This window comes from Hyla sarda, chromosome 12, assembly GCF_029499605.1.
Source record: "Hyla sarda isolate aHylSar1 chromosome 12, aHylSar1.hap1, whole genome shotgun sequence".
Lineage (NCBI taxonomy): Eukaryota > Metazoa > Chordata > Amphibia > Anura > Hylidae > Hyla > Hyla sarda.
Genome location: NC_079200.1, coordinates 63,009,081 through 63,034,411, shown reverse-complemented (window position 1 = coordinate 63,034,411; position 25,331 = coordinate 63,009,081). Strand labels below are relative to the sequence as shown.

The 25,331-nt window shown below is 43.0% G+C and overlaps 1 protein-coding gene and 1 long non-coding RNA gene across 7 annotated transcripts in view; one reads left to right on the top strand and one right to left on the bottom strand.

Moving 5' to 3' along the window:
- DIDO1 (death inducer-obliterator 1) overlaps nucleotides 1-10,556 on the top strand; it is a 92,960-nt gene extending 82,404 nt beyond the window's left edge. For all 6 annotated transcript variants that reach the window (XM_056547832.1, XM_056547831.1, XM_056547829.1 and 3 more), the window contains 4 exons: nucleotides 2,124-2,277; nucleotides 2,373-2,462; nucleotides 4,161-4,356; nucleotides 6,162-10,556. In XM_056547832.1, coding sequence (XP_056403807.1) covers nucleotides 2,124-2,277; nucleotides 2,373-2,462; nucleotides 4,161-4,356; nucleotides 6,162-9,442 — 3,721 coding nt within the window. In that variant the 3' untranslated portion in view covers nucleotides 9,443-10,556. The remainder of the gene's footprint in view (nucleotides 1-2,123; nucleotides 2,278-2,372; nucleotides 2,463-4,160; nucleotides 4,357-6,161) is intronic.
- The window catches only part of LOC130296375 (uncharacterized), a 38,542-nt gene continuing 17,624 nt past the window's right edge, over nucleotides 4,414-25,331 (bottom strand). Inside the window, exons 2-3 of the long non-coding RNA XR_008849197.1 lie at nucleotides 11,550-11,635; nucleotides 4,414-4,744 (exon numbers count right to left, since the gene is read on the bottom strand). This is a non-coding gene — a long non-coding RNA (uncharacterized LOC130296375). The remainder of the gene's footprint in view (nucleotides 4,745-11,549; nucleotides 11,636-25,331) is intronic.

The window sequence follows — 25,331 nt, the reverse complement described above, 5'->3', positions numbered from 1 at the left end:
TTACAACTTCAATTTTTTTTTTATAACTACATGCACCAAAATAAGTATGATTTAAAATGGTCATCTCCTGACCCCTATAACTTTTCTTTATTTTTCTGCATACGGGGCTATATGAAGGCTAATTTTTTTGCCGTGGTCTGTAGTTTTTATTGGTACCATTTTTGTTTTGATGGGACTTTTTGATCGCTTTTTGTAGTTTTGTGTACAAAATTACCTGAAATATGCAAATTTGGACTTTGGAATTTTTTACGTATACACCATGCGGTTAAATGTAATGTTATTTTTAGAGTTTGGACATTTACGCACATTTAATTTTATTATGTTTACATATTTTTTATATGGAATTTGGGTAAAGGGGGGGGGGTTTAAACTTTTTGTATGTAAGGGGTTAATTCACATTTTTAAGGTGACTATTACATGCAATCTTCTGATTGCATACACAGTTCAATGCTATGCCATGATCAGTGTTATCTGCACTTGATTGCTTCAGCCTGCTGAGCCAGCCTGGAGCATCACAAAAAAGATCGGACGGAAGGTAAGGGCCCTCCTGCCGTCCTCTAAGCTGATTGGGACCACAGCGGTGATCCCGATCAGCCTGACTCAGCTGCCGGAATGCTTTTATTTTCCATTTTAGATGTGGCGATCAACTAAGGGGTTAATGCCGGGCATCACCGTGAGCGATAATGTCCGGCATTAAACACGGGTCCCGGCAGTTGATAGCCGTCTGGACCACCCAGCTATGACGTGGCATCAGCTCGTGACCACGTGTCATAGCAGGGGAGCGGGTGCAGGGCGTACAAGTATGTAAGTACCTGCTTCCTGGAGAGGTTAAAAAAATGTGTATATTTTTGTCCCTGCAGCTGTTGTCTGTGTGTCTCTGTGAGGAGTCTAAATACAGGAAGTGTGGGTGTTGACAAGCAGGGCTCTGTGCAGTGAGGCTCTATGATATGCTCCAGGCTCACACAGCAGGATGATTGACAAGCCAGGGGCCTGCACAGAGCCCTGCTTCTCCTGCCATGACTTCCTGAATTTGGACTCCTTACAGACACACACACAGGCAGTAGCTGCAGGGACAGCATTTTTTTTTCACCCAAAATTTTTTAATCAATGTATACTAATGTGAATATACATTTAATAGTATTCTCTACATTATATCAAAAGTATTGTTTAATGACAGGTACACTTTAAAGCCAGCAGTGATTGTGTCTGTATTGCTAAACCTGAACTAAAATGCAGCTGTCTAAAGAAAGCTTGGGCTACATGTAAACAGGGCTGTATTATTATTCTATGAATATTCCTTGCCAAAAACTGGTCCATACATTTCTTGCCAAACATAGGAGTGGACTCATCAAAGATGAGCAGGAAAACATTTTCTTAAGAGATCATGGCCCAGTTTTAGCAAACTGTGAGAGAAAAACTAGAGATTTACCATAGCAACCAATCACAGCTCAGCTTTACTCTTAACAAGCTCTGGTAAAGTTAAAGCTGAGCTTTGGTTGGGAAAATCTCCTTTAATTTTTCTCACAGTTCTATAAATCTGAGCTTATGTCTTCTGACCCGATCAAATCCCATGTCTGCCTGCAGATCACAGGAGAAAACCACTTGTAATAAATATACATCCTAACTTCCAAATAAAAGGATATTTAACTAGACTGAGGCACACATCTGCAATAAGGCACAGTTGACATAATGGTATACAGTGCACTAGTATAGGATTGTTTTGTATCTGAATGCTGTATAGATGTGTGTGATGCAATGCTTTTCCAATGGACCAGGAAGACCTACAATGTCATATTGCAACCCAAGTCTGCAGTGTTCCTAGAAGACACCTAGCTGGATGTGAACAGTAACGTACACATTGCAGATCTTCAAAACCTATTTAAGTTATTTGGTGGTTGAACAAAAGATGCATACATCTATAGGAAACAATCCAAGCTTATCTTAACATGAACAGAGAGGGGGTGCCCTTAGGTTTCCCACATTGCTTTTAAAATAACTTATTGTGGCCTGAATGTATGTAAAATAGTGACCATACTTCCTTTTGGCCTATCACTCTCCAATAGGATATTATGATATAAGTATGTATCTGCCTGCTGACCTTTTCTATGGTTACATCTTTGCAGTTTACCGGATATCCGGTCACCTCAAGACGGAGACACGTCTCTTTTCCTCTCACGCCTGAGTCCAATATGGAAGGGGTTCATAAACATGCAATCTGTGGCCAAGTTTGTCACAAAGGCATACCCAGTCTCTGGCTCTATTGAATATCTAAATGAGGTTTGTGTCTAGTTTCCTGTATGTAGAACAGGCTTTTAGTAAACCACTGTTCTTTAAATATTGGTATTAAATGTTTTTATGTCGGTCTCATGTAGGACTTGCCAGACACAATCCATATTGGTGGTAGAATCTCTCCAAAGACTGTATGGGATTATGTGGGAAAACTTAAGTCATCTTTGTCAAAGGTAGGTTTGCTGAACACAGGATATCACACGTTTTAAAAAAAATTATAAATATATTGAAATTCCTTTTTAAACCCGTTTTTTCAGGTTTTGCATTTTAGTTTTTTCCTCCTTACCTTTTAAAAATCATAACCCTTTCAATTTTCCACCTAAAAATCCATATTATGGCCAACTTTTTGCACCACCAATTCAACTTTGCAGTGACATTAGTCATTTTACCCAAAAATCCACGGCGTAACGGAAAAAAAAAATCATTGTGCGACAAAATTGAAGAAAAAACGCCATTTTGCTAATTTTTGGGGCTTCCATTTCTACGCAGTGCACTTTTTGGTAAAAATAACACCTTAACATTATTCTGTAGGTCCATACGGTTAAAATGATACCCTACTTATATAGGTTTGATTTTGTCGTACTTCTGGGAAAAATCATAACTACATGCAGGAAAATGTATACATTTAAAAATGTCCATCTGACCCCTATAACTTTATTTTTCCGCATATGGGGATGTATGAAGTTTTTATCTGTACCATTTTTATTTTGGTTGGACTTTTTGATCACTTTAAAAAAAATAATAATTTTTTAATGGTATAAAAAGTGACCAAGAATACGCTCTTTTGGAATTTATAATTTTTTTTTGTGTACGCCATTGACCGTGCAATTTAATTAATGATCTATTTTTATAGTTTGGACATTTATGCACACGGCTATACCACATATGTTTTTTATTTTTATTTACATAGTTTTTTTTATGGGAAAAGGGGGGTGATTCTGACTTTTATTAGGGAAGGGATTAGATCACATTTTACTTTTTTTTTGCAGTGTTATAGCCCCCATAGGTGGCTATAACATTGCACACACTAATTTCCTACACTGATCACTGCCATGCATTAACATGGCATTGATCAGTGTTATCGCCGCTTGACTGCTGCTGCCTGGATCTCAGGCACGGAGCAGTCATGCAGGAGGCAGGTAGGATTCCTCCACGTATCCTGCATTTTCAACGCAGCGGTCCCGAACAGCCCGACTGAGCTACCAGGATGCTTTCGGTTTCACTTCAGACGCAGCGGTCAATTTTGATTGCCGCTTCTGAAGGGTTAATACCGGGCATCACCACGATCAGTGATGTCCGGCTATTAGCCGTGGGTCCCAGCCGTTGATGGCTGCTGGGACCAACCCAATATGACTATTGCGGGAGTCGGCGCAGGACTTAAATATATGTCCTGTGTCGTTAAGGAGTTAATTAGGTTACCCAGCAATCTGATGAACCTAGAATAAAACTGCTGTTGTGGAATTTCACAAAACTGTTTTTATGTACATTTTATGGCCATCAAGTAATTCAATATATCCAATAATCTGTCACCTATCCAGTCCCATTAATGCCAGGTTAAATGGGTTGTGCGCTGCCCTGCAGTTCGGAGCTCCGCTCACAGCGTCCGGAAGTTCATTACTCCGAACGCTGTGTGCGGGCTTCCGTGTTCGCGGCCGCCGGGCGTGACGTCATACCAGGCCCCGGGCGAGACGTCGCGAGGGGCCGGGCGTGACTTCACGCCCGGTGGCTGCGAACACGGAAGCCCGCACACAGCGTTTGGAGTAATGAACTTCCGGACGATGTGAGAAGAGCTCCGAACTGCAGGGCAGCGCACAACCCCTTTAAAGGATTTTTAAAAGCTATCTTGCCAATATTGCTTTCTTGGTTTTCAGGAACTGTCCTTGATCCGTTTTCACCCCGCCACAGAAGAGGAAGAGGTGGCATACATCTCCCTCTACTCATACTTCAGCAGCCGTGGTCGTTTTGGGGTCGTCGCCAACAATAACAGACACATCAAGGATCTTTATCTCATCCCACTAAGTGCAAAGGACCCAATTCCATCAAAACTCTTGCCCTTTGAGGGACCAGGTAAGAAGCTTCTGCTAAAAAGAAATTTATTTAATTCACATGCTGTTGTCATATAGACAAAAGGTTGCGGTAAGTATCGGACCAGTGCGGCCATTAAAACGAGATGAACGTGACCAGGAATGTGTTCTTTGATGTCTCCTTTCGTACTAAAAAATGAAATAAACAACTTTTATAAAACATGGTCATTGTGTGGTTAACTTTAATATGTTCCATCCACTTGCCTACACATAAGTGTAAATGTTGCTTAGTGTTCTAAGAATAACTAAAGAATAACTAACTAAATGGGTCTTCTTGATGAGCCTCCCCGCAACATGGATGTTTGGAACAGTCCTTCATGAGAGAAGTTTTAGAAGACTCAACTTCACTAGATTCATCTGGTAAAATCATCCTGTACAACATAAAGTCTGAAAACAGTCATAGGATAAAAGCTACTTAATACACATTCAATGAACCTGAAGATTTTAAGGAACAGTATATTAACACTTCATGCCTACGCTACTGTTTTACACCGAGATACATTGGGATAGGCAGACTCATAAATAGCTACATGTTACAGATTACCACTCTATGGTAGATGACCTTAAAGGGAACCAATCATCAGATTTTACCCTATATAATGCTTGGCAAAGCGTTATATAGGGTAAAATTGTTGTCCTCACCATCCCCGGGGGATGCTCCTGCCCCAAGGGATGGTGAAGATATAAAGTTATAAACTAGTCGCCGTTGTAAGTAGTCACCTGGGCGGGGAGCTCTTCTCCCCTACTCCCGTTCTTCGGCCGGCAGCGACGCCCCCTCCGCTTGATTGATGGGCAGCGTCATCACTCTGCTCCGTCTGTTCAGTGAGCGGAACAATGATGCAGCCCATCAATCAAGCGGAGGGGGCATCGCTGCCGGCCGAAGAACGGGAGTAGGTGAGAAAAGCTCCCCGCCCAGGTGACTACTTGCGGCGGCGGTGACTATATTATAACTTCTTATCTTCACCATCCCTGGGGGCAGGAGCATCCCCCGGGAATGGTGAAAATAAAGAGTTTACCCTATATAAAGCTTTTTCAAGCGTTCCATAGGGTAAAATCTGATGATTGGTTCCCTTTAAACACTGGTGACTAAGTGAAGACTCCTTTTATACACACAAGCGCTGTATACCAGATTCCACTAGTTAGCCTTGGTAGACATGTCAGTGTAGCCTTTACTTCATTTTAGAGAACTGTGTATCGGATACCATTTTCTTATTTAGCTTGAGAATCAACAAGTCTTGTAAAGATGTATGCACACAATGCAGAATTTTCTGCAACCCCTCCATTCATTGCAACGGACTGGCAAAAATCTGTACCTGGCACCAAAACATCTCCGTTCACAGGTATAGGACAGATTTTGAGTTGCAGTATATAAAACAGATCTGCAGTCTTCATTCTCACATTTCACTAGCTTCTGTACCATAATCCAAGTTATGAAAGCATTTAAAGGAAATCCCACATATAAAAGAATAGCACAACTGAGTCTCCAGCAGGGTATCTTAAGGCTTCGACTAAGCAACTGAAGAAGACATGATGGGTAACTGAATTAAATGTACTCCATACAGCTGCCTAGCCAATGAGTAATCAGCATTAATACTGCCCTCTAAATCTTTTTCACACTTTGTTTAACCCTATGTGCTGGCTAGGATAACTGTAGAAATGATCTAGCCAAGGGATGCATTGTGTTCAGGCCTTTTAAGAGGACAACTTTTTTTTGTGTATAATGCAATTGGCCCATGGGAAAATGCATCTTGTGTGTAATGTTCTTTTTATTTGTTGTCTTGTTTGTAGGTCTTGAATCATCACGTCCAAACTTAATTCTGGGATTGGTCATTTGTCAGAGAAACAAGCGGCCAGCCCCATCGGAACCTGATAAAGTGGAAGAAAAGCGAATTAAAGCTCCGACCCAAGAAGAGATGGATATCTTAAATTTTTCAAAAACGCCTGTCCCATCTCAGGTTGAAAAGAAACCCCACAAATACCAGCCATACTCAAGTGATGTCGTTCAAAGTACCACACCACCAGGATCTCCCCCTCCTGTTGCAGAATATGTTGCTAAGGTGGCAACTTCCTCTCTTCCTTTACTAAGTTCAAAGGTTGAAACCATAGCTGCAGCAAACACCGGCCGCAACTCTCCACCAGCAGCTGAACAATCTACATCAACATCTAAGACTGCCACTCCCCTAGAGCACATTCTGAAGACACTTTTTGGAAAAGCATCTGATAAGAAAGTGGAAACCTCAAGTTCTACTGCTGTTACTTCCATCACCACCACTACTGTAGAACCTGTGGTGGAGAAGGGGTTTGTGGATCCCATTGTGCAGCAGTTTGGTCAGTTGACAAAGGAAAAAGCTTTAGAAGAGGAGGATAATGAAAGGCCATATGATCCAGAAGAAGAGTATGATCCAGAAAAAGCATTTGATACTTCAGTAGTTGATGAAAATAATGAAATGCCCTACGAACCAGAGCAGCCTTGTGAAAACTTGTATGATGATGAGGCCTATGACCCAGAGGATGAAACAATCTTAGAAGAAGCTAAAGTTCCAGTAGACGATTTGCCCAATAGTATGAATGTTGCAAGTAAACTCAAGCCTGGGGAAGTAGATGCAGAGTTTTTAAGCAATGTTCCTGATTCTTCCACACTGTTTGAACAACAACAAATGTTGGAGGAACTTAACAAACAGATAGAGGAGCAAAAAAGACAACTTGAAGAACAGGAAGAAGCTCTTAGGCAGCAAAGAGCAGCTGTCGGGGTGTCTATGGCTCATTTTTCAGTCTCTGATGCATTGATGTCACCTCCTCCAAAATCTTCTATAGCAAAGAATGAATTTTTCCAGCGGGAGCCAAGTACAATTAAGCCTACCATGACTGGGCCTCCAGAACAGCTTCTTAGTACTATCAGAGATCCTAGGCAAGCCAGGGATCCTCGACAAGCATCAGCAAAAAAAATGCATTCAGAAACTGGAGATGTTATCAGCAAACACCTGTCATGTGAGAGAGAACTTGAACCTTTATCTGAACACAATATGTCTATCCCTGTAGTAAACTCGTTTTCCAACTTGAAGGAAGAGGTAAAGCCTTTACTTAGTGTGGATATCACTATGCAGACCAATGAAATAATCCCTGATAAAGTTGAGAAAGACCTGGAGCGAGAGGATGAACCTTGGAATACTGTAAAGGATGCAGATACTATGCCTGAAAGTTCACTAGTTATACCTAAACCCCCACGCAAAGTTCTTTTACCAACACCTGAAGGCATTCCACCACTACTTCAGACCGCCCCATTTACGAGAAGTTGTCCTTCAGCACAGGAGCCAACATGGGCTATAAAGTCCCAGAATTTTGACAGCCATATTCATTCTCAAGGAAATTTGCCTGATAACTTTGATCCTCCAAGGGAAATAATGTTTGCACAGAATAATAGCCAACCAGCCTCTTTTCGAGAGGAGGGGGATAATAGGCATCTTGTTGTGAACAATTCATTATTGGGGACACTACAACATGATATCCCATCACAGTTTGGTGAACAAAGACCACTGTCTTTGTCCAATGCAGGATTAAGACCACCCCCCATGTTTTCTGATGACAACTTTCCAGCTAATTTAGAAAGATATGGTGGCCTTCAGACTGAAAAAAACCTTGAGCAAAAAGGACTTGGGTCTGTTATGCCTGAACACTTTGGTCATCAACCTTCTCATTTATTTAGAGACAGAATACCTCATAATACTTTTCCCATTCAAAAGGGTCATTCCCCTCCTAGTTTTGACAGACCAAACAGTCCACATTTAGAATTAGAAGATTCTCGTTTTGGTGGTACAGGTGATGCACCTCTAAGGTTTGATAATCCAGCTACATATGATGGGCCTCTAAGATTTGATGGCCCTAGAGCACCTGTACCAGCGCCATTTACAGAAGGACTATTGCAACCTTTTGATGGTCCACCTAGAAGTGCACAGATTCAGTCAACATTTGGAGGGCCTAGAGGAGGCCCTACATCCTCACAGTTTCCTCCACGAGGACAGTATCCAAATGAATTTGAAGAGTTACGGGGCTCTGGTAACTATCCTGGACCTAGGGTCCCTTCACCTCATCTGTTGGACAACCCCAATAACAACTCCCCAACATTATTTCCTAATCAGAGAGTTTCTGTTTCTGGCCCATATAGTGGACAGCGGGGTCCAGCAGTTACTAGATTTTCAGAGCAGCCTCAACAAATGAGACCTCGTCCTCTGCTTGAGCTTCCAACTCTAATGCCTCCATCCAGAAGTGAAAACTGGACCAAGCCAGGCCCAGATTCCCATCAGGATTTTACAGAACATAGGCAAGATCCAGATCACTGGACATCTAACCACTTCAGACACAATAAAGACACACGTAGTCAAGGTTTTGAGGGAAGACCTCGAAATTTGGAGGGACCTAATGAACCAGAACAATCAGAACATGCATCAAGTCAAGGGTTTGATGAGCGACGAAGAGAAAATGATGTACAACGGGACAGAGACCGTGGTAGAAACTGGAATAGAGAGAGAAATTTTGAAAGAAATAGAGATTTTGATCAGCCACGAGCAAGAGAGTCAGATCGAGACTGGGACAGAAACAGAGATGGAGACAAAGACTTAGAAAAGAGGGAATGGGACAGAAACAGGGAAAGAGACCGAAACAGAGACCGGGACAGAGGAAGAGATAGGGTCAGAGAGCGTGAGCGAGACAGAGAGCGAGATAGAGATCGAGATAGAGACAGTGATAGAGATAAAGACAGAGAGAGGGAACGGGAGAGGGACAGAGATCGGGACAGAGAAAGGCATAGAGACCGTGACAGAGACTTGTATAGACGAAGAGATCGTTCCAGGAGTAGGGACAGGAATAGGTCTCGAAGTAGGGATCGTGATAGAGACAGGGACAGAGACCGCGAAAGAGAAAGAGATCGTGACCGAACAAGAGAGCGAGATAGAGGACGAGATCGTACAGTCCGCAGCAAAAGCAACGAGAACAACAAAGACTCTAAATCTGAGAGGTCAAAAGACTCTTCCAAAAGCACGACAAATGAGCCAGCGCCTTCAAGTCACACGTGATGGACTTTTTTTTTTTTTAAAGGGTGAAAAACAAGACTCTTATGTACATATGTATATACATAGAATTTTATATATATATAAATCCATAGAACACCCCAAGCAAGAGGGGTGCAAGCTTTTGTGGCTATAGCTCCTGGAAAAGCCACATGATGTCCCTCCTATCACTATCTCACCCAGACGTTACACCTTTTTTATGTGTTCCTCTACTTTTACCCACTTGTTCTGGAAAATTTGGGTAGTACCTTTCTACTTCCGTTTTTCAGCAGTTTGATAACACTGTTTTTTGTTATTTTAAGAATTTTGTGGCTTGAAGTAACGGAGCCCTGCACTGAATATGTGTGTGCAAACCAATAGTTAACTGTAAATAATTACAAATGAGGTTTATAGAATCCTGAAAGAAAACATCAGGAGAATTTCTTTGTTGATACACAATGGATTAATTTGTAAACAAAAAAAAAACTACCACCAAGCTCAGATAATTTAATTCAGAGATTTGCGCTATTAAATACGTGACGGTTCTTTCATTCTACTCGTAATGCTGCTATTTAGAGGATAAATTGACTGATGGGCAATACCTTTTTTTTTTCCCCCAAATAGTCAACAATAGTCCTGGTGGCCATTTTTCCCCAATTGCCCAGTTATTTAGACAGCTTATAAAAATATTACCTTGGAAAGTGGGCAAAGATATGCCGATTTAGAAGGGGTTGTCCAGCATATGTCAGTGTTGTGTTGCATCTCTGCCTTATTGTAGTAAATGGGGCTGTGCTGCAATACTAATACACTGTTTGTGTACTGTATGGTGTGGTTTTTGGAATACAGCAGCCATTTTTCTTTCAATCCTGGATTTTACTCCTAGATTCCCCTGCACTCTATTCCCATACATGACATACAGTACAGTCATGTACCTATCCCAGAAAGGTATTCTACTGCGTATTTATTGTATAGACATTTTGAGTTAATGAATGTGGGGAACGTAATGAGTGCCTGTGTCTGTGTACATTAGTGTTTTATATGGGAGACTATCACTGTACATTACAAATGTAAATGTTAATTTTTGTAAGTAGAATAAATATCTACAATGGTTAATTTTCACTAATGGTTTGTACCTTTTCTGACATATATTTTAGTGCATTAGTGATTACAGATTTTACCCATATAAAATGTGTGAAGTTTAACCAAAAAGTAAACAATTGCAAGTTCTGTGTTTTTTATTCAAAGGAGCACACTACTGTATCTTGTTTAATTTAAAGGGGAGTTCCACTTTAAATATTCTAAGAAGGAGTCCTTCTAAACCAGTGTTTCCCAACCCAGTCCTCAAGGCACACCAACAGTCCAGGATTTAAATTTTTCCCTGTTTTATTTCAATGGAGTAACTGAAAAAACCCGGAATGTTGGTGTGCCTTGAGGACTGGGTTGGGAAACACTTCTAGACGATACCTAAAACAAAGAGACTATTGTGCCAAATAAAAACTGCACAGCTTATATGTAGTAGACATGACTGGTGTCCAGCTGATACCAGGACATACAGAGGGAATTGCCATTTAACCAATAATCATATGCCAGGGCCACCAGTAAATATAATTCAATGGGTTCAAATCGGCATATTGGGGGAGATTTATCAAAACCTGTCCAGAGGAAAAGTTGCTGAGTTACCCATAGCAACCAATGAGATCGCTTCTTTTATTTTTAGAGGCCTTTTCAAAAATAAAAGAAGCGATCTGATTGGTTGCTATGGGCAACTCGTTAACTTTTCCTCTGGACAGGTTTTGATAAATTTCCCCCATTGATTCTTCTACACGGATCAACCAGGGATTCGATCTATTCCCCCCACATTAAAGGAGTTGTACAAATGGAATGGTAATCGGCAAGGTCCAGGAATTTTATCTCCTAGATTTATTGCCACCAGCTATGTAAATGCCTGACTCCTTACGTTTGTGTTCATAGGAGATGATGGGAGTTGTGATTTTGGATAAGCTGGAGAATTCAATCTTGCAAATATTGTCACTTGTTTAAGGCTCTATTTATGGAATTGTACATATAGTTTCATATCTTAGAGACAAAAAAAAATGATGTCCAATGTTTTTTACAATACAAGGGGTACATTCACCTGTTCTTATTATCTGCTGCAGATCTATTTCTGCAGATTTTGTTGCCTATTGACTTCAATGGGTAACCAAATCTGCTACAGCAGACCTGCAACACAAAATACGCACGTGTGAACGTTTATTTGATTCTGCACAGTAGATGTTTTCGGGGAAAAATTACCTAATGCCAGAATTGCAGTCACCTATCTGGCCCAAAAATACATATTAAGGGTCTATTAACACATACAGTATACTATGCATAGTTGATGCACAGGATTTAAAGCTCTAGATTTTAATGTAAACCAAATTACTGAACACAGCTTCAAATCTGCAACCGTAGACCAGACTACAACTCCCAGCATGCCTGGACAGCCTGCTGTCTGGGCATGCTGGGAGTTGTAGTTTTGCAACAGCTGGAGGCACCCTGTTTGTGAAACCGTACTGGAGACAGAACAGAAAGATTATATGGGATGAACAGAAAAGGAGGAGCCAGGAACAGGTTAGAAGAGTTTCCCTCAAATATTATCCCGGTGAATTATATGCTCCCAAGCTGTGGCTCTACACCTATTAAAACTACAACTCCAATGGTGCTCTAACGGCTCCATAGCTTCTGGACCAATGCAGTAGAGAATCCTCAAAGCTGTCGGGCATGCTGAGAGTTGTAGTTTTGCAAAAGCCGGAGAGGCACAAGTTGGAGAACATATACACTGCACAAAAAAATAAAGGGAACACTAAGATAACACATCCTAGATCTGAATGAATGAACTAATCGTATGAAATACTTTCGTCTTTACATAGTTGAATGTGCAGACAACAAAATCACACAAAAATTATCAATGGAAATCAAATTTATCAACCCATGGAGGTCTGGATATGGATTCACTCTACACACTACAGGCTGATCCAACTTTGATGTGATGTCCTTAAAACAAGTCAAATGAGGCTCAGTAGTGTGTGTGGCCTCCACGTGCCCGTATGACCTCCCTACAACACCTGGGCATACTCCTGATGAAATGGCGGATGGTCTCCTGAGGAATGTCCTCCCAGACCTGGAATAAAGCATCCACCAACTCCTGGACAGTCTGTGGTGGCGTTGGTGGATGGAGCGAGACATGATGCTCCAGATATGCTCAAGCGGATTCAGGTCTGGGGAACGGGCGGGCCAGTCCATAGCATCAATGCCTTCCTCATGCAGGAACTGCTGACACACTCCAGCCACAGGTTTAGCATTGTCTTGCATTAGGAGGAACCCAGGGCCAACCGCACCAGCATATGGTCTCATAAAGGGTCTGAGGACCTCATCTCGGTACCTAAAGGCAGTCAGGCTACCTCTGGCAAGCACATGGAGGGCTGTGCGGCCCCCCAAAAAATGCCACCCAACACCATTATGACTCACCACCATGCTGGAGGATGTTGCAGACAGCAGAATGTTCTCCACGGCGTCTCCAGACTGTCATGTCTGTCACATGTGCTCAGTGTGAACCTGCTTTCATCTGTGAAGAGCACAGGGCGCCAGTGGCAGATTTGCCAATCTTGGTGTTCTCTGGCAAATGCCAAATGTCCTGCACGGTGATGGGCTGTAAGCACAACCCCCACCTGTGGACGTCGGACCCTCATACCACCCTCATGGGAGTGGACACATGCACATTTGTGGCCTGCTGGAGGTCATTTTTGCAGGGCTCTGTCAGTGCTCCTTGCACAAAGGCGGATGATAGCGGTCCTACTGCTGGGTTGTTGCCCTCCTATGGCCTCCTCCACATCTCCTGATGTACTGGCCTGTCTCCTGGTAGCGCCTCCATCCTCTGCACACAACATTGACAGACAGCAAACCTTCTTTCCACAGCTTGCATTGATGTCCCATCCTGGATGAGCTGCACTACCTGAGCCACTTGTGTGGGTTGTAGACTCTGTCTCATGCTACCACTAGAGTGAAAGCACCGCCAGCATTCAAAAGTGACCAAAACATCAGCCAGGAAGCATAGGAACTGAGAAGAGCAGAACCACTCCTTTATTGGGGGTGTCGGGTCCATCGCATAAACGGCTGTCCGGCAGCGCAGACTGTTTCAGCTGCCACCGGATAGCCGTTTAATGTGTGTCACTCACCTGTCCCCGCCGCTCTGAACCGTCCTCTTCAGGCTCCGCTGCATAGTCGTTGCTCTCCGTCGTCATCACGTCGCCGTGCACTCGTCTTGTCATCCAATAGGAGCGGCGTGTGCAGCGACGTGATGATGGCGATGGAGAGCGACGATCTAGGGCATCGTTGATGGTCCGGAGTGGCGGGGACACCCTGCGGACGTGATGACTGCGATGGGGAGCGACGGTTCAGGGCAGCGGTCACGGTCCGGAGTGGTGGGGACACACGAGTATAACATTCTATATTACTATTGCATGGATCACTCAACATACGATGGATTCAAGTAACAATGGTTCATTTGGAACGAATTACCATCGTATGTTGAGGGATCACTGTAATTTCCACCTGTTGTCTGTTCCATTTGCACAACAGCATGTGAAATTGATTGTCAATAAGTGTTGCTTCCTGAGTGGACAGTGTGATTTCACAGAAGTGTGATTGACTTGGAGTTACATTTTGTTGTTTTCGTGTTCCCTTTATTTTTTTGAGCAGTGTACATATACAAACCAGTTGTGAATTTGAACTCATTAAAAATATTGTGTCTTTTGAGATGTATGTTCGCATTTACCATAAGTTGCCACTTTATTTGTACAGCGTACGTGTCCTGGTATTGAATCTGACCATAAAGCTCTACATTGTTTATGGTGGCACATCAAGATACTGACCATAGATTCTGTTAGTGTCTGATGAAGACACTTTTTCTAGTCCTGGCTGAAGCCCATAGGAAAGGCTGAGCATGCCCACTAGAAGAAACCACCATCAGAGTCTGACTATAGCAGCTCAGTCTGTGAGGCCGTATCTGGCCCGATGCACCGTCACTACTACAAAGCTTGGGCGTTTTCTCTACACACGTGGGACACTTCAGGGGAAATCTATTAAAGGGGTACTCGTGGAAAACATTTTTTTTTTTTTTTTAAATCGACTGGTGCCAGAATGTTAAACAGATTTTTAAATTACTTCTATTAAAAAATCTTAATCCTTCCTGTACTTATCAGCTGCTGTATGCTCCACAGGAAGTTCTTTTCTTTTTGAATTTCCTTTCTGTCTGACCACAGTGCTCTCTGCTGACACCTCTGTCCATTTTAGGAACTGTCCAGAGTAGGAGCAAAGCCCCATAGCAAGCCTCTCCTGCTCTGGACAGTTCCTAAAATGGACAGAGGTGTCAGCAGAGAGCACTGTGGTCAGACAGAAAGGAAATTCCTGTGGAGCATATACAGCAGCTGATAAGTACAGGGAGGATTAAGATTTTTTAAAAGAAGTAATATACAAATATGTTTAACTTTCTGGCACCAGTGGATTAAAAAAATATGTTTTCCATGGGAGTACCCCTTTCAACAATCAGCTTAGCTTTCATTTAGGGCTGCAGCTAACTATTATTTTTAAAGTAGATTAGATTAATTGGAAAAACAACAAAATGACACAGGATTATTTTGGTTTTAACTTTAATAACTGTACATAAGGCAAATAAAACAAGTTAAAAACCATCTTTCTAAAAAATTAGAACAAGGCAGACATCTACAAAGTGTGCAAAGCAGAGCTTACGCTGCTGGAATATATCCCATGACAAATCCTTGTGCCTGTTGGTTAGCCATGCAGAAGCCACAATAGTCCATTGTCTATATAGTCAATGCATTGGCAGCAGGACCGCAGGAAGTACGAGGAGGCTTTTCAGAATGTGAAGGCTACCATTAGTGCTAATAAGAGCAGATTTGTCTTCACTCAAGACATATGGAGCAGTGTAGCAATTTGCTACTAGCAAACATCCTGGAGGAGAAACATGGATGGTCCAGTATCCACTGCATTGGTCACACTTTGCTGCTGGTTATGATGGTGCATTGAAGATTCCAGGAATTGAAAGAAACAACTGTTAGGCTAGGTTCACACTACGGAATTTCCGCCTGCAATTCTGCTTTGAAATTGCAGCCAGAAATTCCGCTTACTTAAATGTATTGTGTAGTGAATGGGTTTCCGTTCACAAATTCACACTTCGGAATTTGTGAACGGAAAATCTGCTTGAAAATTTCCGCCTGAAGAATAGCTTTGCTCATTCCTCAGGCGGAAATACTCGCGGAACACATTGCAGTCTATTGGAGACTGCAGTGTCCGCGCGGTCCTAGCGACGAATCTCTGGGCGAAAATTTTCTGCCCGGAGATTCCGTACTGTGAAACTAGCCTTAGTGGCAGGGACTAGTTGAACACTTTAGAAAAAGGAAAGGCATCAAGTTGAAGGAGGAGCAGATGGAGATGGGTACGTTGGAACATAAACTGCTACAAGATGTCAGCACCAGACGTGGCCAGTAACAGAAACCCTGTCAGACCCATCAGAACCTAAAGCCAGAAAAATGGAGTGTTCTTGAGGCACCTTCTACTGTGAGGTCCAGTGAGTCTCTATCTTTTGAATATTTGGCCATGAGGTGCTTCCAATCCACTGCAACCCAAGATTTAGAAAATTAAAGTTTTTGACAGGCAAAAGTGCAGACAGCTGCTTCCTCCAAGAAATCAGATAATGGAAACCAAACCAAACCGCTTCACTTGTAGTTTCTAGTTCTAGCCAATCCTTTGTTTTTCTGTATTTTAGCACCCAAAAAAAGAAAATACATATTTTTTGCACTGCAGCCATATACATTTGCATATACTTACTCTCTACTACTAATACTAGCCATAGTATAAGTACTATTTGGCACAAGGTCCCTTTAACCTGTTGGACCACGGGCGTATGGATACGCCCTTGCGTCCTGGTACCTAAGGACCAAAGGCGTACCTGTACGCCCGTGGGAATTTCGATCCCCGCTGCTAGCCGAACTGGGATCGGAACGGGATGCCTGCTGAAATCAGTAGGCATCTCGTGCAAATGCCTGGGGGGTCCTGAGACCCCCCCCTCATGTCTGCGAACATCGCAAATCTCTGATCAATTCAGGTCGTCGATTCGCAACTTTTTCGGGCTGATCGGGTCTCTGATGACCCAATAGCCCGGAAAATAGGGATGATCGGAGCTGTCAGAGACAGCCCCGATCATCCTAGAGGATAGGAGCGAGGTGGCAGGGGTGCCACCTCTTCCTATCCCCTGCGATTGGCCTATGTGGCCAATCTGCGAATCGCAGGGCAGGGGCGGGGGGAACGTTAATTTCCCCTGCTCTGCCCGCCCCTGGATGTCCGGGCAGAGAAGGGGAAGATGGCGGCGAAGTGCGGGGGGGGGGGGCGTTGTGGGGACCGCCGGTTACCTGGGCTCACGCAGCGACCGAGGACCAGGCACCGGCTGACAGGAGGCGCAGGCAAGTGGAGGCGGCAGCGGTTTCCTAGCTACAGCTGTGAAGATCGCCATAAATTGATCTTCACTGCTGTATCTGGGAGTTTCAAAACTACAACTTCCAGCATGCCCAGACAGCCAGCCTTTGGCTGTCTGGGCATGCTGGGAGTTGTAGTTTTGCAACATCTGGAGGGCCACAGTTTGGAGACCACTGTCCTACCAGTTGTTGCAAAACTGCAACTCTCAGCATGCCCAGACTGTCCAGGCATGCTGGGAGTTTTAGTTCTGTAACATCTGGCCCTCCAGATGTTGCAGAACTATAACTCCCAGCATGCCTGGACAGTCTCAGTATGATGGAAGTTGTAGTTTTGCAACATCTGGAAAGGCTCAGTTTGGAGACCACTATACAGTGGTGTCCAAACTGTAGCACTCCAGATGTCAATTCAAAGCATGCCGAGACTGTCCAGGCATGCTGGGAGTTGTAGTTCGGCAACATTTGGCCCTTCAGATGTTGCTGAACTACAACTCCCAGCATGCCTGGGCAGTCTGGGCATGCTTGGAGTTGAAGTCTTGCAACATCTGTAGGGCTACAGTTTGGAGACCACTACACAGTGGTCTCCAAACTGTTCTCCTCCAGTTTTTGCATAAGTACAACTCCCAACATGCCCTTGGGCTGTCTGGGCATGCTGGGAGTTGTAGTATTGCAACAACTGGAGGCGCACTAGTTGAGAAACAGTCTGTTGCCTAACTCAGTGTTTCCCAACCTGTGTGCCTCCTGCTGTTGCAAAACTATAACTCCCAGCATGCGCTGACAGACCATGCAGTTGTAATATTGCAACAGCTGGAGGCACATGGGTTGGGAAACACTGAGTTTAGGAAACAGACAGTGGTGCAGAAACACTGCGGTAGTCTGTTACCTAACTGTGTTTCCAATCCCAACCAGTGTGCCTCCAGCTGTTGCATAACTACAACTCCCAGCCTGCATGGTCTGTCAGTGCATGCTGGGCGTTGTCATTTTGCCCCCCCCCCTTCCCCACATGAATGTACAGGGTACATTCATGCGTGCGGGTTTACAGCAAGTTTCCCGCTTCAAGTTTGAGATGCGGCTAATTTTCCGCTGCAGCGGGAAACTCACTGTAACTCTCCGCCCGTGTGAATGTACCATAAAAACACTACACTACACTAACCCTAAATATAGAGTAAAACACTACATATACACTACACCCTTACACTGTCGACCCCCCCCCCCCCCCCCCAATAAAAATAAAAAACATCTTGTACGCCAGTTTTTCCAAAACAGATCCTCCAGCTGTTGCAAAATAACAACTCCCAGTATTGCCGGACAGCCATTGACTGTCCAGGCATGTTGGGAGTTTTGCAACAGCTGGAGGCACCCTGTTTGGGGAAAACTGACGTACAGTATTTTTGGTGGAGAAGGCAAGTGTAACGCTTGTATCCGGGTCCACCCCTATGAAAATCCCCAATTTAGGCCTCAAATGCGCATGGCTCTCTATCACTTCAGAGCCCTGTTGTGTTTCAAGGCAACAGTTTAGGGCCACATATGGGGTATCTCCGCACTCGGGAAAAATTGTGCTACAAATTTTGGGGGGCTTTTCTCCTTTTACCCCTATGAAAAGGTAAAGTTGGGGTCTACACGAGCATGTTAGTGTACAAAAAAATTTTTTACTCTAACATGCTGGTGTTGCCTCATACTTTTTATTTTCACAAGCGGTAAATGGAAAAAAAAGACCCTCAAAATATGTAACACAATTTCTCCCAAGTAGGGAAATACCCCCTATGTGTACGTAAAAAGCTCTGCGGGCGCACAACAAGGCTCAGGAGTGAGAGAGCTCCATGTACATTTGAGGCCTAAATTTGCACAAGGGTGGTTGATATTACAGCGGTTCTGACATAAACGCAAAATAAATACCCACATGTGACCCCATTTTGGAAACTACACCCCTCACAGAACGTAACAAGGGGTATAGTGAGCCTTATCAACCCACAGGTGACTGACAGATTTTTGGAACAGTGGTCCGTGAAAATGAAGAATGTAATTGCACAGCCCACTGTTACAAAGATCTATCAAACGCCAGTGGGGTGTAAATACTCACTGCACCCCTTGTTACGTTCCTTGAGGGGGTAGTTTCCCAAATAGTGTGTCATGTGGGGTGTTATTTTGCTGTTCTGGCACCATGGGGGCTTCCTAAATGAGACATGCCCCCCAAAAACCGTTTCACCAAAATTTGTTTTCCAAAAGCCCAATGTCGCTCCTTCCCTTCTGAGCCATCTAATGCACTCGCAGATCACTTTACATCCACAAATGATATATTTCCTTACTCGAGAGAAATGATGTTTAAAATTTTGGGGGACATTTTCACCTATTACCCATTGTGAAAATGACAAATTTGGGGTAACATCAGCATTTTAGTGAAAAAAATAAAAATTTTCATTTTCACATCCAACTTTATTGAAAATTCGTCAAACACCTGTGAGGTGTAAATGCTCACTGTACCCCTTGTTACGTGCCTTGAGGGGTGTAGTTTCCCAAATAGTATGCCAAGTAGGGTGTTTTTTGCTGTTCTGGCACCATGGGGGCTTCCTAAATGCGACATGCCCCCCAAAACCCATTTCAGCAAAATTTGCTCTCCAAAATCCCATTACACTCCTTCTCTTCTGAGCCCTCTAGTGCACCCACAGTGCACTTTACATCTACATATGAGGTATTTCCTTACTCGAGAGAAATTGGGTTACACATTTTGGGGAGATTTTTCTCCTTTTGCCCCTTGTAAAAATAAAAATATGGGTCTACAAGAACATGTAAAAAAATGAAGATTTTGAATTATCGCCTCCACTTTGCTGCTATTCCTGTGAAACACCTAAAGGGTTAACAAACTTTCTGAATGTCATTTTGTCATGAATATGTTGAGGGGTGCAGTTTTCATAATGGTGTCCTTTATGGGGTATTTCTAACATTAAGACCCTCAAATTCACTTCAAAACTGAACTGGTCCCTGAAAAATTCAGATTTTGAAATTTACTTGGAAAATTGGAAAATTGCTGCTGAACTTTGATGTCTTCCAAAAGTAAAAACCTGGCAACTTAATGATGCAAATATAAAGTAGACATATTGTATATGGGAATCAATATATAATTTATTTGGTATGTCTATTTTTCTTACAAGCAGAGAGCTTCAAGGTTATAAAAATGCTAAATTTTCATGACATTTTTGAATTTTTCACCAAGAAATGATGCAAGTATCGACAAAAATTTACCACTTCGATAAAGTAGAATATGTCACGAAAAAACAATCTCTGAATCAAATTCATAAGTAAAAGCATCCCAGAGTTATTAATGTTTAAAGTGACAGTGGTCAGAATTGCAAAAAATGCTCTGGTCCTTAGGGTCAAAATGGGCTCGGTCCCCAAGGGGTTAAATCAACTTCCCATTAACCCCTTTAGGCTAGGGTTCTACTGAGGTTTTTTTTGTCTCGCGTTTTTTTAAGCTTAAAAACACCAGGAAATCTGCCATTGATATATTTTGTATAATTTTTTTAAATTTTTTTATTAGTAATGTATTTTAATAATGTGTGTAACCCCTTAACCCAAAAACACAAACTGAAAAACACCAAGTGGATCTGGCATTTTGCAGTTTACCATTGACTTGCAGCAAAAATCTGGCTGCGGCATTTTTTCCCAGAAAAATCTCAGTGGAATCCTAGCCTTACTCCTTAGCCTGTTTTGACCTTAACCCCTTCAGGACGGAGCCCATTTTGGCCTTAAGGACCGGAGCGTTTTTTGCACATCTGACCACTGTCACTTTAAACATTAATAACTCTGGAATGCTTTTAGTTATCATTCTGATTCCGAGATTGTTTTTTCGTGACATATTCTACTTTAACATAGTGGTAAATTTTTGTCGATACTTGCATCATTTCTTGGTGAAAAATCCGTAAATTTGATGAAAAATTTGAAAATTTTGCATTTTTCTAACTTTGAAGCTCTCTGCTTGTAAGGAAAATGGATATTACGAATACATTTTTTTTTGGTTCACATATACAATATGTCTACTTTATGTTTGCATCATAAAATTGACGTGTTTTTACTTTTGGAAGACACCAGAGGGCTTCAACGGTCAGCAGCAATTTTCCGATTTTTCACAAAATTTTCAAACTCAGTATTTTTCAGGGACCAGTTCAGGTTTGAAGTGGATTTGAAGGGTCTTCATATTAGAAATACCCCATAAATGACCCCATTATAAAAACTACACCCCCAAAAGTATTCAAAATGACATTCAGTCAGCGTTTTAACCCTTTAGGTGTTTCACAGGAATAGAAGCAAAGTGAAGGAGAAAATTCACAATCTTCATTTTTTACACTCACATGTTCTTGCAGACCCAATTTTTGAATTTTTACAAGGGGTAAAAGGACAAAATTTTTACTTGTATTTGTAGCCCAATTTCTCTCGAGTAAGCACATACCTCATATGTCTATGTAAAGTGTTCGGCGGGCGCAGTAGAGGGCTCAGAAGGGAAGGAGCGACAAGGGGATTTTGGAGAGTACGTTTTTCTGAAATGGTTTTTGGGGGGCATGTTACCTTTAGGAAGCCCTTATGGTGCCAGAACAGCAAAAAAAAAACCACATGGCATACCATTTTGGAAACTAGACCGCTCGGGGAATGTAACATGGGATAAAGTGAACCTTAATACCCCACAGGTGTTTCACGACTTTTGCAAATGTAAAAAAAAAAAAAAAAATTTTTACCTAAAATGCTTGTTTTCCCAAAAATGTTTTATTTTTAAAAAGGGTAATAGCAGAAAATACCCCTAAAAATTTGAAGCCCAATTTCTCCCGATTCAGAAAACACCCCATATGGGGGTGAAAAGTGCTCTGCTGGCGCACTACAGGTCTCGGAAGAGAAGGAGTCACATTTGGCTTTTTGAACGCAAATTTTTCTCTGGGGGCATGCCGCATTTAGGAAGCCCCTATGGTGCCAGGACAGCAAAAAAAACCCCACATGGCATACCATTTTGGAAACTAGACCCCTCGGGGAACGTAACAAGGGGTTAAGTGAACCTTTATACCCCACAGGTGTTTCACGACTTTTGCATATGTAAAAAAAAAATTTTTCTTTTTACCTAAAATGCTTGTTTTCCCAAAAATTTTACATTTTTAAAAAGGGTAAAAGCAGAAAATACCCCCCAAAATTTGTAACACAATTTCTCCCGAGTACGGCGATACCCCATATGTGGCCCTAAACTGTTGCCTTGAAATACGACAGGGCTCCAAAGTGAGAGCGCCATGCGCATTTGAGGCCTAAATTAGGGATTGCATAGGGGTGGACATAGGGGTATTCTACGCCAGTGATTCCCAAACAGGGTGCCTCCAGCTGTTGCAAAACTCCCAGCATGCCTGGACAGTCAACGGCTGTCCGACAATACTGGGAGTTGTTTTGCAACAGCTGGAGGCTCCGTTCTGGAAACAGTGGCGTACCAGACGTTTTTCATTTTTATTGGGGAGGGGAGGGGGGCTGTGTAGGGTTATGTGTATATGTAGTGTTTTTTACTTTTTATTTTATTTTTTGTGGTAGTGTAGTGTAGTGTTTTTAGGGTACAGTCGCACGGGCGGGGGTTCACAGTAGTTTCTCGCTGGCAATTTGAGCTGCAGCAGAAAGTTTGCGGCAGCTCAAACTTGCAGCCAGATACTTACTGTAATCCTCCGCCCATGTGAGTGTACCCTGTACGTTCACATTGGGGGGGACATCCAGCTGTTGCATAACTACAACTCCCAGCATGCCCGTTGGCTGTCGGTGACTGCTGAGAGTTGCAGTTTTGCAACAGCTGTAGGCACACTGGTTATGTATCACTGAGTTTGTGACCTAACTCAGTGTTTCACAACCAGTGTGCCTCCAGCTGTTGCAAAACTACAACTCCCAGCATGTACGGTGCATGGTGTACGGTGACTGCTGAGAGTTGTAGTTTGCAACAGCTGGAGGCACACCGGTCGTGAAACACTGAGTTAGGTAAAAAAAAAACTCTGAGTTTCACAACCAGTGTGCCTTCAGCTGTTGCAAAACTACAACTCTCAGCAGTCACCGACAGCCAACGGGCATGCTGGGAGTTGTAGTTATGCAACCAGCAGATGCACCACTACAACTCCCAGCATGCACTTTAGCTGTTTGTGCAAGCTGGGAGTTGTAGTTATACAACAGCTGAAGGTACACTTTTCCATAGAAAGAATGTGCCTCCAGCTGTTGCAAAACCATAAGTCCCAGCATGCCCATAAGGGAATGCTGGGAGTTGTGGTGGTCTGCCTCCTGCTGTTGCATAACTACAGCTCCCAGCATGCCCTTTTTGCATGCTGGGAGCTGTTGCTAAGCAACAGCAGGAGGCTGTCACTCACCTCCAACGATCCTCGCCGCACAGGTCAGTCCCTCGTCGTCTCCGCCGCCGCAGCTGCTCCTGGGGCCCCGATCCCAACAGGGGCGCCGGGGATCGGGGTCCCCAGCACCCGGGGTGCACGTCCCGCACCCGCTCACGTCCTCCGGAAGAGGGGCGGAGCGGGTGCGGGAGTGACACCCGCAGCAGGCGCCCTGATTGGTCGGCCGGTAATCCGGCCGACGAATCAGGGCGATCGTGAGGTGGCACCAGTGCCACCTCACCCCTGCAGGCTCTGGCTGTTCGGGACCGTCAGAGACGGCCCCGAACAGCCAGTAATTCCGGGTCACCGGGTCACTGGAGACCCGATTGACCCAGAATCGCCGCAGATCGCTGGACTGAATTGTCCAGCGATCTGCGGCGATCGCCGACATGGGGGGACATAATGACCCCCCTGGGCGATATGCCGGGATGCCTGCTGAACGATTTCAGCAGGCATCCGGCTCCGGTCCCCAACCGGCTAGCGGTGGGGGCCAGAATTCCCACGGGCGTATGGATACGCCCTCGGTCCTTAAGGACTCGGCATGCAGGGCGTATCCATACGCCCTATGTCCTGAAGAGGTTAATGACCAAGGCAAATTTTCAAAATCTGACGTGTCCGCTTTTGTGGTAATAACTTTGAAACGCTTTTACTTATGAAAGCTATTCTGAGATAGTTTTTTCGTGACTTATTGTACTATACATTAGTGGTAAATTTTGATTGATATATTTAGCCGTTTTTGTAAAAAAGAAACAAAAATTTAGCAAAAAAATAATGAAAAATTTGCATTTTTCTAGATTTTACATTTTCTGCCCGTTTGATAAATATTCTGATTCCGAGATTTTTTCGTGACATATTCTACTTTAACACAGTGGTAAATTTTCATCGTTACTTGAATCCTTTCTTGGTGAGAAATCCCAAAATTTCATGAAAATTTAGCATTTTTCTAACTTTGAAACTCTCTGCTTGTAAGGAAAATGGATAATCCAAATAAATCATATATTGATTCACATACACAATATGTCTACTTTATATCTGCATCATAAAGTTTACATGTTTTTATTTTTGGAAGACATCAGAGGGCTTCAAAGTTCGGCAGAAATTTTCCAATTTTTCACCAAATTTTCTAAATTGGAATTTTTCAGGGACTAGTTTAGTTTTGAAGTGGATTTGAAGGGCCTTCATATTAGAAATACCCCATAAATGACCCCATTATAAAAACTGCACCCCCAAAGTATTCAAAATGACATTCAGAAAGCGTGTTAACCCTTTAGGTGTTTCATAGGAATAGCAGCAAAATGAAGGAGAAAATTCAAAATCTTCATTTTTTACACTCTCATGTCCTTGTAGAGCCAGTTTTTGAAATTTTACAAGGGGTAAAAGGAGAAAAAGACCCCCAAAATTTGTAACCAAATTTCTCTTGAGTAAGGAAATACCTCATAGGTGGATGTCAAGTGCTCTGTGGGTGCACTACAAGGCTCAGAAGGGAAGGAGCGACAATGGGATTTTGGAGAGTAAGTTTTTCTAAAATGTTTTTTGGGGGGCATGTCACATTTAGGAAGCCCCTATGGTGCCAGAACAGCAATAAAAAACAACTTGGCATACTATTTTGGAAACTACACCCCTCAAGGAACGTAACAAGGGGTCCAGTGAGCCTTAACACCCCACAGGTGTTAAAGTCGGATGTGTAAATAATTATTTTTTTTTCACTAAAATGCTGGTTTTCCCCAAAATTTTACATTTTTGCAAGGGGTTATAGCAGAAAATGCCACCCAAAATTTGTAACCCCATCTCTTCTGAGTATGGAAATACTCCATGTGTGGACATCAAGTGCACTACGGGTGCACTACAATGCTCAGAAGAGCAGAAGTCACATTTGGCTTTTGGAAAGCAAATTTAGCTGAAATGGTTTTTGGGGGGCATGTCGCATTTAGGAAGCCCCTATGGTGCCAGAACAGCAAAAAAAAAAAAAAAAAACACATGGCATACTATTTTGGAAACTACACCCCT